The following is a 17201-nucleotide window of genomic DNA, read 5'->3' as shown; positions in this document are numbered from 1 at the left end:
ATATATATATATATATACATACATACATATATATGGCGAAGCAACTTTTGCTGATCCCTAAATTATGTTTATAATTATAAAAGTTTTACCGATAAAGGTTTTTTTGCATCCCGAACTACTTGGCAAAATTGTTAATTATTAATTTATTAATTAATTGACAATTCCCTGCCCTATATCTATATATATATATATATATATATATATATATATATATATGTGTGTGTGTGTGTGTGTGTGAGCGTGGTGCGTGTGTATACGCACACACAAATAGACAGGTAGATTGATAGATAGACAGATATACACAAGTCATATAGCATGTAAAGATGTTATGATGATGTAAAGGTGTTACCAGTGGCTATGGTGATCAGGTCATGATCATTAAATGGTGCATTCCATTCCTGGAGTTGGTGGTATGTAGTGGTCTTTGAGCAAGGAATGTCTCATTGTTTCAGTCTACTCAGCTATTGTATACTATACTATAAAGTAAATGTATGTACATATGTTGTCATTAAACCATTGTAAATGAAAGACAATGTTACTGCTTATTTTTCCCAGGGAACAAATACAACATATTTCAGCATTGTTGAAGACAATAAGAGGCTCCTATTCTAAGAAAATTTACTTCAATTACAATTGCATTATCCATGCCAGTATGAGAAAAACAGGAGCACAACCTGATGCTCACCCAGGTACACTCGCCCTGTTTAAACATAAGGTAACTTCCACGCTCAAGCTTCGTGTTTTAGTTGAACTAATTTTTTTTTAAGGCACAATTGTAGCTACAAGGTTAAGAATTTTACTCCTATTAAGGGTCAATCCCATCCTGTGACACCTTGATTGTCTTCTTCTATAGCCCTGGGCTGACCAAACAAAGCCTTGTGAGTGCATTTGGTAGATGTCCTACATGCATGTCTATATGTCTCGACGTCAAGTGATGGTTGTAAACAAGCAAGGTCACTTCATTTCTTGTCTCCCATGAAAAGCATGCCTGAGCATGGGAAAACATTACCTTGCTTGTAAACAGATGGCAGCAGTGTTGTGATGGTGAAAGGATTGGAGTTACTGAGATTTAAAAGTCTCACTTCAGCACATACGTACACTGACACGGAAAAGTAAAAGAAAGTGAGATGTAGGAATACAATGGGAATAGGAAGAGAGGCTGAGATGTTGGGATGCAGTACAAAGAGAGTGAGGGAAAGAGAGAGACAGAGAGAAAAAGACAATGATGTAAGAATACAGTACAGAGAGAATGAGGAAGAGAGAGAGAGAGAGGTCAGAGAGGTCAGTGATGGGGCACAGAGAGAAGGAGGAAAGAGGTAGAAAGAGGGACAGTGGAATACAGTCAGTTTAATAACAAAAAGGATGAATTACCACAGCTTCTTTGTCCAGTACGTGGCTGGAGAGCTTCTGCAGTTTGGCCTCTAGAGCCCTTGACCGGTCCTCAAACTTGAGCCTCATTCGTTTCTCTTGATCAAAGTGCAGTTGGATGTCAAGCAGTTTCTTGCGCATCTCATCAAGCTGAGTGCTTTCTTCGCACAGTCCAATACCTTCATCAGAGGATTCTGTAAACAGAGAGGAAGTAGACAGGTATGAAGATGTGACGTAGCATAAAGGTGAGGCTGGCTTATTCCCACCATGAAGTCTTATTTCTCTAATGTCTTACGGGTCTCAATCCAAATCAATCCCCATAAATTTTATATATTCAGTAAAAAATAAATCTAACTATATCTCAACACAGTTGCCTGCCCTTTGTATGCTTGCACCTGAGAGTTCTTCTCATCCTATTCCTTTCACACAGTTTTAGAAACCAATCAGATATAATAATGTCTTAATCTCATTAATAAGGTGGCAGGATGGCGGAATCATTAGCACACGGGACAAAATGCCAAGCAGCATTTCAGCTGTCTTTACATTCCATCCTCACAGTCTGCACACACACGCGCGCGCGCGCGCGCGCGTGTGTGTGTGTGTGTGTGTGTGTGTGTGTGTGTGTGTGTGTGTGTGTGTGTGTGTGTGTGTGTGTGTGTGTGTGTTTTTACCATGCCATCACCACCACTTGACAACTGGTGTTGGTTTGTTTACATTCTTGTAACTTAGCAGCAGTTCAGTAAAAGGGTCCAACAGACTAAGTCCCAAACTTAAAAACAAGTCCTGGGGTCCGATTCATTCAACTAAAACCCTTCGAGGTGCTGCCCCAGCATGGCCACAGCTAAATGGCTGAAACAAGTCAAAGACCTGAGCTGGATTTGAAAGTCAAATGTTTCAGACACAATTGACTAATTGCAAAGCATTCTACGTCGATGCTCCACCGATTCTTCCAAATCTCCAGATCATGCAACAAGCATTAGATCTTCATCAGAAGCATTTAACAGTTAAATATAAGTGCATCATTCCTACCTGTATCTCGCTTCTTCCTCTTCGGAGGAGGTGACTCTTCAGCCACGGCAGCATTGATGGAGTTTAGAGTATTATTGATGTTCATCAGTTGTTGCCGCAGGCGGTCATTCTCGGCCATCACGGTAGTTTTGTCCCTCTCAAGACTGGAAATATATTCGGAGGTCTGCTGCAAGATTGCTGCCTGTTTGTTGGGAGAGAAAAGAAACGAAAATAGATCAGAGTTAATTAAAACTGGTTTCGAATTTTGGCACAAGGCCAGCAAATTTCAGGGAGGGGATTATCCGATTACATCAACCCTGGTGTTTAAATGATACTTATTTTACTGACCCCGAAAGGATGAAAAGCAAAGCCAAACATAAAGATGGACAACAGGTCTCTAGTTGCCCAGTATGCTAATGATTCTGCCAGAATCACTCATGGCAGTGCCAGGTAAGAAACACCTGTGTGACACCACCTAAAAGCACCCAACACACTAGTTTTAGGAAGGGCATCCAGCTGTAGAAACCATACCAAAGAGACTGGAGTCTGGTGCAGCTTCCCAGCTTCCCAGCTTGCCAGCTCTGGTCAAACTGTCCAACCCATACCAGCCTGGGCAACAGACGGTAAATGATGATGATGATGATGATGATGAGGAGGAGGAGGAGGAGGAATTAATTGATGTATGAGGTTAGTCCTGTAAGTACATGGATTTGTACGATAAAGCAAAGTACAAGGCCAAGATTTTCAAGAGGATTTTGGTCAATTCAGGTGATGTGTACTTCATCCCTACGTATCAAAATACTCTGGGAGAATGTAATGGGAGGAACGGAACCTAAATGATGAATTCTACCATCCACTTTCTTTAATGACAATAAAATTATGGCTAGCAATTTTGAGGAGAGGGGAAATTGATTACATCAACCCCAGGACTCAACTGGTACTTAGGACGAAAAGTACAGCCAACCTCAGCAGAATTTGATTTCAGATTATAAAGGGCCACAGGAAACATCACTAAGCATTTTTGTCCGATGCACTAATCATCCTGCCACCAACTCACCACTTTTGTTAACATGATGATGATGGTGGTGATGATGATGATGGCGACGACAACTTGCAACATAAGTACAAATCTATTCATTTTTGAGGCAGGCACACAATAGATTATTACACTGACCCTACAGGCCTTACCTTATTTCTTTATTTGTCAATGAATGACACACAGAGAGGGGACAATACAAGACATTTAGGTTTGGGAGTTATGACTTAATGGAAATTGGAATATGAAATCGGAAAAATGAAATCGAATGGTATAATGAAATCAAGAATTGTATATTAACTGCCATTTATTTTAGCAACTCCAGGCAGAATTTGAACTCATATCTTAAAAGGATGCAATTAACTACTTGCCTCAACCAGCATCCCCATCTCTCACCCAACAATCCTTCTACATAGCACCACCTTTCTGCCAACAATCCATCCTAACAACCTTATCCTCCAATTTGTTTTCTTAGTTAACCCTTTAGCATTCAGCATGTTGTTAAATTCAATGTTTATTTATTTACCATATTATCATATGGCTTCAAGATTGTAACGATGTAGTTGTTCATCTTTAGAATGACATTGTAGGTTAAGTGTGAGATGTTGGATCTGGTCAGTTTGAACATGAAAGAGGCAGAATATCTTGGCCAGATATGGCTGGCTTAAATGCTAAAGCGTAAAAACATTTGATAGCTTTGACATTTTGATGGTATGATGGCTTAATTTTTGAATTACATTGTGGGACAGGTTTCAGAAGCCAGATCTGGCCAGTTTGAACATAAAACAGGAAGAATTTTTCAGCTGGATAAGGCTGGTTTAAATGCTAAAAGGCTAAATATATTTTATTTTCGGAGGGCAAGGCCAGTGCACAAAAGCCTGTGCAGACCTCAACCCTACAAAAATAAATCTGTGACATCAATGTGGCTTATGTTCAGGTTCAACTTCCACATGTTGGCCACATGAAGGGAAAATAGTTCAGTTCAGAGTGGAAAGAATTAGATCACAGGTTCAATAGACAGGATTTTATGCGTGTTTAGGGAGTGGGAAATGCTGTAGAGATGCCATGGGAGAGCGGGGGGGGGGGGGGGGGTCATGCAGCTGTGAAAACAATTCCTCTTGTGTATAAAAATCTTCCCACCCGTGGAAGCATGGGCAGGACTGTAAAGCAGGTTTTAAAAAATTTTGAAACACATACACACACATTTACAAGCATGCACAGACATACAGGCACACAATACACACACACATATATACATGCAGTTACACATATATGCAGGTATACACATACACGAATACAAAGACACTCACACACACATGCAGATTCACATATATGCGGTGTCCCAGTATGGCCACAGTCTAATGACTGAGACAATTACAGAGATATAAAAGATATACAACACATGTGTACAGACATACAGGCACACACACACAACTAACAGGCTTTAGCGTTTCCATCTACTAAATCCATTCACAAGGCTATAACGGAAGACACTTGTCCAAGACAGCATGCAGTGGGATGGAACCTGAAACCAAATGGTTGTAAAAAGAACTCCTTATCTACACAGCCAAGCATATAAGAGAGAGAAAGGGAGAGAGATGAGAGGGGGAGAGAGAGAGAGGGGGGAGATTGCACCTATCTCTGTGTACAAGCTTGGTTTTAATTAAAAGTCATTCTTAGTGTACCAAGTAAAAACACATCTCACCATCTACCTACACTTCTCTCTCTCTCTTTCTCTCTCTCACACGCACACACAGAGTTTGTAATCCATTGGATCTTCTTCATAGCAACAGTAGCTAGTGAAAAACCAGAGGCTATATATAGAACTGATCAGATCCAATGAAGGACCTGTCTGGACTGAACTGCACTAGTTGGAAGTGAACAATTGATTTTTGTTGGACTAATTAATAAACCATCATCTCGTCTAGATGCACATGTGTGCAGTGTGCAGCAACTTAATGTCGAGATATATAACACATATATGTAGTACATATACTTGGGTGTACGTAATTACATGCACACACATGGGCGTGTGTGTTTGTGTACATGTGTATGCACATATGAACATTATGCAACAAATATATAAGGGAGGGGGCAATGAGACTGAGTCATTTACTAATATCACCACTAATAATAATAATAATAATAATAATAATAATAAAATGGCTTGATAGTACCAGGCAGTAGCTCTCATGGCTTCTGATCTTAACTGATCGGAAGTGTTATCATGTACATTGGTTTGTCTTGGTATAAAAAGATGGGCTACTGCAAATATTCTGCTCAATACCACGGATTTTCTTGTCAGTTGTTTGACCATAACCAGTTGAGCATATCCCTTGGTGGCTGATGATATGTGCATCTCTGATCATGAGCAGAAGTAGTGGGGGAACACCATAGCCATGTGTTGAGAGGAAGTCTTTGGGGTTTGAATAATTCACCTTTGAAAACATGGGTGTTTTGCTCAACATCCTTAAACAAACCTTATTCAGGGACCTTTTGAGCAGGATGGGCTACTCGACCTGAAGAAAATTCTAACTGGGCCCCACCTAGGTACCAGGCTTAAAAAAAAAAAAAAAAAAAAGTACTGGGGTCAGTTCAGTCAACCGAAAAATTCTTCAAAGCGGTGCCCAACCGTGGTTACAGTCTAAAAAAAATCCAAGAAAGACCCACAAGAGGATGAAAGGCAAAGCTGATCTCAGCGGGATTTGAACTCAGAACATAATGTGTTGGAAGAAATATCACAAGGCAGTTTGTCTGGAGTTCTATTCTGCCAAGCCACCCCCTCCAAACCTTTCTGACTTAGGCACAAGGCCAGTGGAGGAGGTGGTTAGTCGACACCATCGACCCGAGTATGTGACTGGTACTTTATTTCATCAACCCTGAAAGGATGAAAGGCAAAGGTCAAAAACTTAGAAGCTTGTTGCGCATGCGCGCGCGTGTGTGTTTAATCTCCATAACTTTGCCTTTTAGCAAAAAGTGATCGATAAAATAAGTAATCGGGTTGATTTGATGGGCTAAACCTTCCAAAGCAGTGCCCCAGTATGGCCGCAATCTGATGATAAGAGTAGAATATAACGTATTTTCAGTAGACCACTTTATAAACCCTCTCTCTCTCTTTACTACTACTACTACTACAACTCTTCAGCCTGTTTTATTAATAGTTGCGGCCTTGCTGGAGTACATCATTTCTTAAAAAGATAGGCACAAGGTCACACAATCTGGGTGAAGGGTATAATCTGTCAATCTCAAATACTTCTTTCATCGGCCTTGCAAGGTAGAAAGGCAAAAAAAACAATGGAATGTAGCGAAAACGGAAACTTATACTAGACATATATATATTCACATATATATTTTGTGACGCCCTGTACCCAGATATGCATCTATATATACATGTAGATGTAGGTATGTACATACATGTACGTATATATGCATATATTCACATATTATTTGTATATTCACATATACATACATACATCCATACGTTCACACACGCATCTACATAGGTTCAATCTCTCTCTCGCGCGCGCTATGTTATGTTACCACATTTCACTACCGACAATAAGTTGCTATGCAGTGCGGTCGCTTCGAGAACCACGTGGTTGCAAACAGAACTTAAAACAATTCACTGATATAAAATAGCTACCTATAATAATAAGATTTGGTGGAGCAAATAGGAAAATAGAATTCAAAACATAAGTATATATACGGATTTTTTTAAAAACTATTAATAAAATCAAAAGTTACAGACCGAGTTTCTAACGAACGAAACTCTAGGCCCTTGAGTCACTGTAAACTCCTGCCGACTATAAATAGAAAAACGTACCAATAATTATATATCCTGAGAGATCAACTAAATAGTTTATATATTGGTAGAGGGCGGGAGAGAAAAGTTACATTTCATTTAATTACTGTAAATGAATAGTTATGATAATCACACAAAAACAAGTCGCATTAAGTACCTAATTTGTAGACAACGACAATGTGGTGTGCATAATAAAAGGCGATACAACATACGTGAACAAAAAAACAACACGTTTTATTCAATATTGTCGATAAAACAATGAAACAAATACAAAAAATATATCCATCTAATCAGTCGTTTATTGAGGTTTTTCCGTTCCCTTTCGTCTAATGTCGTAGACACTGTTTTACGAAGATCATGAATGCGATGTCCCATATTTTAACACTTACACCCACGCAGATTTTTTTTAGAGATAGCAACGAAAACTTTCTCCAACTCGCACCCAGACGATCTTAGGAGAGGACACGTTGTGCTGGGAGTCCTGCGTATGGGAAGACGGGGTGGTCACTGCTAGGCCTGCCCCGTCACAGGACTGACCAGGATTTAAGTAACTATTTGTTTATATCATACTATCGAAAAACGCTCTATGTGCTTGCTCGACCCTCTAGAAATAATAGCAACATCTTCAAACGATGCAGTACACAAGTGATTCTAAATCCTTTCCCTGTTACCTTAACCCCACCCTACAGGGTATTGAATGTATTTCAGCATTACACCCACACCCCTTGCATATAAGCACAAAAAACGCGAACGAATTTATTATAAAAGCTTGGCATTATAGGTGTGGTATATAAATAGGCGCAGGAATGGCTGTGTGGTTAAGAAGCTCGGGTTCGCTCCCGCCGCGCGGCATAATAGGAAAGTGTCTTTTATTATAGCACCGGACCGACCAACGCCTGGTGAGTGAATTTGGTCGGCGGAAAATGTGTATAAGCCCGCCGTATATATACGTGTGTGTGTGTGTGTTCCTACCACCGCTGCTTGATAACCGGTATCGGTTTGTTTACGCCTCCCCTCTCTCTTCGTAGCGTAGCGGTTCGGCTAAAGAAATCGTAAGAACATGTAGATGAGAAGGTGCTGGAAGGGAGCAATGCGAGCGGTTAACACGTGGTGGAGATAACGAGTAGTAAAATTAGTAGCAGGAAGCTGTGTGTGTGTGTGTGTGTGAACACACTGCTAGCAAAGCAGTCATTCAAATGTAATATCAGGAGATCTATGTAATTGTAACCAGTTGAAGATAGTCAGAGACATCATTAAAAAAAAAATGGCAACAGATATACAGTCACCATGTAAACTTTAGCGGGGAAACGATCTTTGAACCTAAAACAGACATTTAAACACAGCACAACTTCCACCTCCGTCAATGTTGCACAGACCATGTGTGGAAGAAGACAGCATGGGAGGCGGTCAAACGCACGCGCACATAAGCTACAGCTACATAGAAGTCTGGGACATAAAGTGCGTGCGTCTCTATACACACACATAGCATGTATATGTATATAATCTGAAGCACACAGCCTGTCACGTTGTTTACATTTGATACTACAACGTATGCGTATGTATATATATAAACACCTGTGTGTATTTTATACTCTATATGCATCAAATATACATATTAAATATATTACATACAAGAGATATTATTACAAGTGTGTGTGTGTATATTAAATAAGGATTGTGATTTCTAATTTTGGCAGAAAGCCAGCAATTTTGAGGGGGAGGGGAAAGTCGATTACACCAACAGCGAAGAGATGAAAGGCAAAATCGAGTTCGATTTTGCTTTTATCCTTTCAGGGTCGATAAAACAAAGTACCAGTTGAACACAGAGGCCGCCGACGTAATCGACAAGCCCCTTCCCCCAAAATTTCAAACCTTATGCCTTCAGTAGAAAGGATTATTATAATTGTTAAATATATAATTGTTTATTATAATGAATTTCTGATATTCAGCTCGAAGGTGCAGAGGGAAGGGACAAGCCTTTGCAACGCCATTTACATAATTTCCACAAAATCCAGTTTTAGCTTAAGCAGATTATGTTGCGGCTAGACTAGAGGTACAGGAAGGTCTCTTGGAGTTGGTTGTATAGGTACCCCTGTAGGGTAGCATGTGTTGTTTGATAATGGTGGTGGAGACTGCTGTGAGTTATCTTGCGCCTATATATGCGCGTGTAAGAGGCGAGAGGCCGCATTGCTGCGCACTGCTTATATCACTATGACAACAATATCGATGGAGTGAAGCTAGCGCAACATTATAATTACTTAGAAATACTATCAAGCGAAAGCGAGTGGTTTGACAACATCGTTAGAATATCGGGCAAAAAATATATACCCTTGTAGTACTTCCGGTTCTATACGTCGCGAGTTCGAATCTCATAGAGCTAAACATCGATCTTTAGGTATAGATTTTTTTTTTTTTAAACTTCATACCTTTTATTTGTTTCAAGCACTGGACTGCGGCCAAGCTAGGTAGAGCATCGCCTGGATAGGTTTAGTAAAAAAAATTGAATCCAGTACTTCTTTTTGTTCTGGCTGGTACTGTTTTATTCTATCAGTTTCTTTTACCGAACCGCTAAGTTACGGTGTCATTAACACACTAAACAAACACACACAAGACGAGCTTCCCCACAGTTTCTATATAACCACATTCATTTACAAAGTATTGGTCAGCCCGGGACAATAGGAGAAGACACAAGACCAAGATGCCGAGCAGTGGGACCGAACCTGAAACCACGTGGTTGCAAAACGAACTTCTTAACTACACTGCCATATCTGCGAAGATATCATTTAAAACTACACAGGTCTATTTCTTTTCCTCTTTGTTTAGCTTTTTGTGTCTGAAGCTGGAATTGAACACCGCTTGCCAAAAAGAAACTGAAGCGGAGACTTCTCGATCGGAACGCTACCGATTTAGCTACGACAGAGAAGCAGGAATTCCGTTCTTGTTTAAAATATTTAAATGTTAAATTAAAACTTCTGCTCAATGAGTTTCATGTTTTTAGCGATGAAATAAATAAAACATCAAATTTTCTTTTCATAAACAACCCCTCCCTTTAAGTAATAATCATACAAGATAATTAATGTCTCAACATCGTAGATAGAATAGCTAGGTATAAGATAATTGCATCGAAATTCTTTCTTGTATTGCACTAAGTCTATCATGGGCAAACTGTGGCCTCTGGGTCGGCACGCCAATTAAAAATTATCTTGAATTTCGTTTTAGTCGTGCGGCCCGCCATGTCTCATGCGTCCCCTTTTCGGAAATGACTGTTCATGCCTGCACTGTAATACGCTTGAAAAAAATGCGGGAATAGTCACGTCAGAACTCCTGTAAACATAAACAAGTCCATCCACGTGGCCACTCGGTCTGCTAGAAATAACAGTCAAACTTCTGATTGTTGTCAAAGATTTTAGTTTTTAAAAAATGGATGGTCACGGCCGGAAGATCTTTTATCATAGGTTCAAGGATTTCATCGTGCTCCTAACGTATGCTTTGACAGGATTTTCTATGGCAGGATGACCTTAGTGGATGTTTCCTTGTGTCGTCACCAGCACTATTGAGGTAGCTATTGCAGCTCACAAGACTACGAACCCCGAGGGAGATGTATCGGCTTTAGATTAGGCTTTAAACGAGGGATTGAAGTTTAAGAGAAGCGATGGGTAGAACAGGTTCTTGTAGAGGTTCTCCAAGGCTACTCACATTTAGAAGAGAGGGTGAACATTATCAGAATGAGCTGTGGAAAGATAAATGGCGGAGATGAGGTGTTCCCTCAAGGCAAGGCAGACTACAACTTTAAAAACTGAGTAGGGTATGGAGGACCGATGAGGATGTAGACCGACGGGGATATAGTTCCTATTTCTAGCAAGTCAAATGACCATATAGCGCAGTGGTCCGAATAAGAGTTTGAGGGATCCACACAAGAAAGCAAAATAGTAAATTGGGTCCACAATAGTATTTTATGGGTCCATGAAAAACTTTTGCTTCAAATGTATTTTGTAAGACACGTGTTTCTTTCTCAAGCGTTTTAAATAGTTCAGCCTACACAAGGGAATGTGTGATTAACAAAATAGGAATTTTGAAAGGTTGAGTATCTATAAAATTAGTTTTTAAACAACGAATGGCTATTGGTGTCCGCCAGATTAAAATAGTAATCAATGGGGTCCGTTGATAAAGAAAAAATGGTTGAAACCACAGGCGTAGAGAGTCCCTTTTGGCTCAAGGAATATTTATGACGGTGTCATTGTCATTAAGATGAACTCGAAGAGACAAGTGACATGGATTTGCTATCATGTTGGTGCAGTACATACGACATCGACCGATATACGGCAAACACCACCACGTTGGTGGTCAAATTGTTTTCCAAACAGTGTCATGTGTATACAAAACACACTTATTGTTTTTTTAAGAATGTTATTGTCACCAATCGGTGTTATTATTAGACATGCTGAATAGGTTCGCATCAGCTTTCAGATGGTGACATTGCATTTAATTAACACGTCTAATATTAATGACAATGATTAATTTGGTGACAATAAAATGTTATTATTCAGCTACAATTTGAAAGACAAAACAAAGAATAGTGCTGAAAACACTAGTATGAATCTCACACACACACACACACACACACACACACACACACAGAGGAGCAGGCACAGCCATGTGGTTAAGAAGTTCGCTTTCCAACTACGTAGTTTCAGGTTCAGTCCCACTTTGTGTCACCTTGAGCTGTGTCTTCTACTAAGGCACCTGATCAACCAAAGATTGTGAATGGGTTTGATAGATTGGAAACTGAAACGCGCGCGCGTATGTGCTTGTGTGTTTGTGTTCGTTTGTATTTCCTCTCCTCGTCAACATGTGTTCGCCAGTTGTAAACAATGGCCTTGCAGACGGTGTCTTTTGTTTGCAGTCCACCGCGAAAGCACGTCCCGATTTCTTGACATGCTTTCATATGTTGTGCCATCTTTGTAAACAAACGGTTCATTCATATGGTGTGACTTGTTTCTACTTTGCCCAAACATGTCTGGACTTGGGGATGTTTGGTGGATGGCATCAGGAAGGGTATAGGTGAACAGTAAGAAGAGAAAGAACTGCCCCTCTTCAAAACACCCCTGACCTAAGTAATCCCCCGACTATTGCGAGTGTTCGTTCCACTCCACCCCCCTCCGCGAAGTAGAAACACTACTGTACTGTATATATACAATTTTATTATTATTATAATTCTGATAATTTAAGGTGGCGAGCTGGCACAATCGTTAGCACGCCGGGCGAAATGATTAGCGATAATTCATCTGAGTTCAAATTCCGCCGAGGTCGATTTTGCCTTTCACCCTTTCGGTGTCGATAAGTTAAGTACTAGGGGTCGATGTCATCGACTTTACTTTTCCCACAAAATTTCAGGCCTTGTGCCTAGAGTGGAAAAGATTGTTTTTTTATAATTTGCATATATTTTTTTTTTTATCGACGCAAGCTTAATTAATAAACCGCGATATGTCCAAGGATTACTGTATACTAATTAGATTTGTAAACGACCAGAGAAACGCAGGTATTGCTGTGTGGTTAAGAAGCTTGCTTTTGTAACCACGTGTGCCTTTGGGTTCGGACCCACCACAGTACCTTGAGCAAGTGTCTTCTACTACAGCCCCGGAACGATTAATACCATGTGAGTGGGTTTTAGTGGGCAGGAGACTGTGTAGAAGCCTATCGTATGCGTGTCTCTTGACAACTTGTGTTGGTTTGTCTACGTCCCCGTAACTCAGCAGTTTGGCAAAAAGACAGAAGAATAGACGTTTAAAAAAAGTGGGATCAAGCTGTTCAACCTTTCAAAATGGTGCTCCAGCATGGCCACAAGCCTATGACTGAAACAAAAGATAAAAGATCCTTCCTCTCTCTCTCTCTCTCTCTCTCTCTCTCTCTGCGTGTGTGAGTGTGTATACATGTGCGCGAGTCTATGTTCGTATGTTTGTTTACACTGTGATGTTCCGTAATTCAGCGGTTTGACAATTATAGCTGTATTTTAACAAATAGCAAGATTAAACTCACATGAATATATACAGCATACAGTGCGTGTCTGTTATAGGTGATAGGAGAGAGAGAGAGAGAGAGAGAGAGAGAGAGAAAGAGAGAGGTGTGTGTGGAGAAAATCTGTTTATATGTGAAGTAGGAGAGAGACAGACGGGTTAACATTACTTCTCTACTTCCATGCCGGAGTGATTCCCACGACAGATGGTTTTGTCTACTATATTTGCTTAATATTTAAAACAAGTCCTGGAGGGAGTCGATTTGTTTGACTAAAAAAATGCTTCACGGCGGTGCCCCAGTATGGCCGTAGTCAAATGACTACGGATAAAACAAATACAGGTAACGTCAACTTCGGTCGAGGTGTGCGACTTAACTCGAAAAACGACGTACCATGGAGATATTTTTCTTTTATCAATTTATTAGCTTATATCGTGTTTTAATAAATGATTTATACATACTTTCACATGGATTTTATTCGATTTCCCGCGTTAGTGTTGGTTTTCAGATGTTGTTTACAACACTTTTTATGCTATTAAATACATTCACAGGAACTGGCATGAATCGGATAAATCGACTACTAAAGTTAGGTTTTATTTTTACCATTAATTTCTTAAAAAAGGTAAAACAAACGCATAAATCGAAAACAACCTAAGTTGAGGTATGCCTGTAGATAGATTTGATAGGGAGGAGCAATGAAGGTGGAAACAGTTTAATCACTTAAAATCTATTCAGTCTCCGTATTATCTTGTAGATATTGTGTCAGAGACAAAAGACAAGTACTGACATGTCCCCGCGTTCACAATTGAAGATAAAGTACAAACACACAACTAGCCTCCGTCTATATTTACGTAATTGTGTGCGAATGCAGAAGTAATTGTGCATGTATGTGTGTGAAATTGTGCGTGAATGTGGATGTTATGAATAGATGGTGTTAGGTGTCTGTCAACCGAACATACGAGGCGTGAGAGAACATGGGGTGGATGGAAGAAAAAGGACGGCAGAAATGTTATCAACACTCGTGGTGTGCGCATGAAATACGAGTGTAAGTGTGTGTGTGTGTGTTCATGCAAGTGAAATAAACGTATGAATAGATGTTTGAAATGTGTAAAGTGCATGTATATAATTGTGCGTATAACCCACATGTGTGTGTATATACAATTTGAGTGTGCGCCCGAGTGAATGAGATTGTATTCGAAGGGGGAGATATAGAGTGTGTGTGTGTGTGTGTATTGAGACGTATGTGTCTGTGTACGCACGAAGTATATGGAAGGAGAGAAGGAGCGACACACAGAGAGGTTAATGTTACTCTTCTCTCCATGCTGACTGATCCAGAGTTTTAGTTTGTCCCTCCGACAGGTGTTTTTTTTGTTTTTGTTTTTCTTTTATTACATTGTACAATAAGCTTCATATCCTCACCACCACCAATCTTTTCTCACTGTGCTTATCTCTCCCTTCCTATTCTTGCATGCAACTTTTACTACCGCTCACTTCCTGTGTCCCTAACGCTGTTTCCTAACAACACTAGCATACACACACACACACATATATATATATATATATATAATATATATATATATATATATCTCACACCTGTGTCCTAAATCCACAATTTATACTTACTGCCTGTCCCTTTCTTACAAAGCCCTTTACTTTTGTACCTTATACTTCCTTTAGCTTTTCGCCGTCTTCCTTTTTTACTTTCAAATTTCCTCATTCTCTTTTAAACCAGTTTTTCCGCCTTCAATTTTCACGAACCCTCACAAATACAACATATATTACGAACCAACGACAGAATGAGCTTAAATCCTACTTTAAAGGCTTTTTTTAAAAAAAGGATACCAACTAATGGAGTCCTAGATAGACTATGGCGCTATTGCGAGAACAGCAGTTCAATAGTCACACCCTTCACAAAGCCTAGCACTTGTCCTCCGAAATTTTGGTGTACTAGTTTTCTCGTTTCTGCCTGAGAACTCCCCGTTTTCTTCCTAATCTCTTCCTTTCACCTTCAATTTTTCTTCTCACGCTGGTCTTTCTCTTCTCCTCCTCCCCTTCTATTTCTCTACTCTTCCAGTGAACTTTACCCTTTCTTTGTCTCCTCTCTCCACCTATACCTCTTTTTTTTTATATTTATGTATCTGCCTTTCACTGCTTTCTCCTCCTACCTGTGTAACAATACCTCCTCCACTCAGTGAGTCAGTAAAACTGCCAGTCCCCTCTTTATCTATTTCGTTTCTTTTCTTCCCTTAGTGTTTTCAACAGATTCCTCTCCACCCTCTCTCTCTCTTTCATATATATATATATATATATATATTATAGATATCTCCCACTATTTTGCCATGTGTCCTTATGGAAGGTCTCTTTTCCTCTCTCTCTTTCTCTCACAATATATCTTCTCTATTCCTAACACACATCGCGCACGCACACCATTGCGGGTGCTTCTATGTTAAGCCATTCAACATGCTTAAACACAAAACAATAATAAACATATCTGTCGGAAGGATAAACGTAGTGGAAATCGACTACGGCAAGGTTTAAAATAGGAACACAAACGAACTAAATTAAATACTGCAAAGGGCATTTATTTAATTTCCAATTAAACATTTAAAACTAGACTAGGATATTACATATTAGTAAGATAACAGGATAAGGCCGTTAGCAACGCATTATCGATATTGTATTTATATTCAGGTGATAGGGGTTTTTCTTTTCTTTTCTTTTTTTCTATGAAAAATATTATAAAATCATATTTGATTTGCAATGGAAAGGAACCCTAATACAAAATGATAGTAAACACAGGGGGAAACTAGCTGCACAGGTACTTAGCGTATATAACGGCTAATAAGATACACTTCAAGTTGAGCAGGCCCTCAACAGCAATACAAACCCCAACTTTGTGTTTATAAAATGTAGATTGATTTTTTGGGACATTTAACTTACGGGAAAAAAAGTGCGGTAGGAGAGTATTTACAAACAAACTCAAAAGTGACATAAAACGGTGACGTCTAACGAAGGTTCTTTGTGTTGGAAAGACATTTCCCTCACAGTAAACCAATTTATTTACATTTGAACTGTATACTGTTTGTAAATTAATGATCTCTAATATTGCCACAAGATCACAATTATTAAGGAGAGCGCGGACTATTTTTAATTGATCTCCCAGCAGCTGACTGGCATATAAAGTGCTGACTTCAAAGGGATGAATGCAGTCAGCTTCGAAGAAACTGGAAATAATCTCTTACATAAATAGAAAGCAACAATATATATATATATATATATATATATACATATATATATATACATATATATATATACATATATATATATGTGTGTGTGTGTGTATAGGGAGGGTTGAGTGTAAACGCTTGTTACATCAATTCCCAGGTTCGTAATTTTATTTTATTGACCCAAGACTAATAAGATACACTTCAGGTTTAGCAGGCCCTCAACAGCAATACAAACCCCAACTCTGTGTTTATAAAACGTAGATTGATTTTTTGGGGGACATTTAACTCACGGAAAAAAGTGCGGTTTAAGGTAGAGGAGTATTTACAAACAACTCAAAAGTGACATAAAAGGGTTAGTAATTCTATTTTATTGAACCAAGGAAGATGCAAAAGTAAGAGTCGACCACAACAGGATTCCAACTTGACACGAATTACTGCAAAACATTTTTATTTTATCCAACACTCTACCTACTTTATACACCCGTTATATATATATATATATATATATATATATATATATTTACTTGTTTCAGTCTTTTGACTGTGGCCATGCTGGAGCACCGCCTTTAGTCGACCAAATCGACCCCAGGACTTATTCTTTGGAAGCCTAGTACTTATTCTATCGGTCTGTTTTGCCGAACCGCTAAGTTACGGAGATATAAACACACCAGCATCGGTTGTCAAGCGATGTTTGGAGGACAAACACAGACACACACATATATATATATATATACATATACATATATAC

General features: G+C 39.3%; 1 protein-coding gene across 1 annotated transcript in view; it reads right to left on the bottom strand.

The window, feature by feature from the left end:
• LOC106867893 (probable serine/threonine-protein kinase mps1) overlaps positions 1-17201 on the bottom strand; it is a 91891-nt gene that overhangs the window by 4147 nt on the left and 70543 nt on the right. Inside the window, exons 3-4 of the mRNA XM_014912960.2 lie at positions 2398-2578; positions 1372-1562 (exon numbers count right to left, since the gene is read on the bottom strand). Of these exons, the coding sequence (XP_014768446.2) occupies positions 1372-1562; positions 2398-2578 (372 nt within the window). The remainder of the gene's footprint in view (positions 1-1371; positions 1563-2397; positions 2579-17201) is intronic.

Source organism: Octopus bimaculoides, chromosome 9 (assembly GCF_001194135.2).
Source record: "Octopus bimaculoides isolate UCB-OBI-ISO-001 chromosome 9, ASM119413v2, whole genome shotgun sequence".
Lineage (NCBI taxonomy): Eukaryota > Metazoa > Mollusca > Cephalopoda > Octopoda > Octopodidae > Octopus > Octopus bimaculoides.
This window is presented reverse-complemented; position numbering and strand designations above follow the sequence as displayed.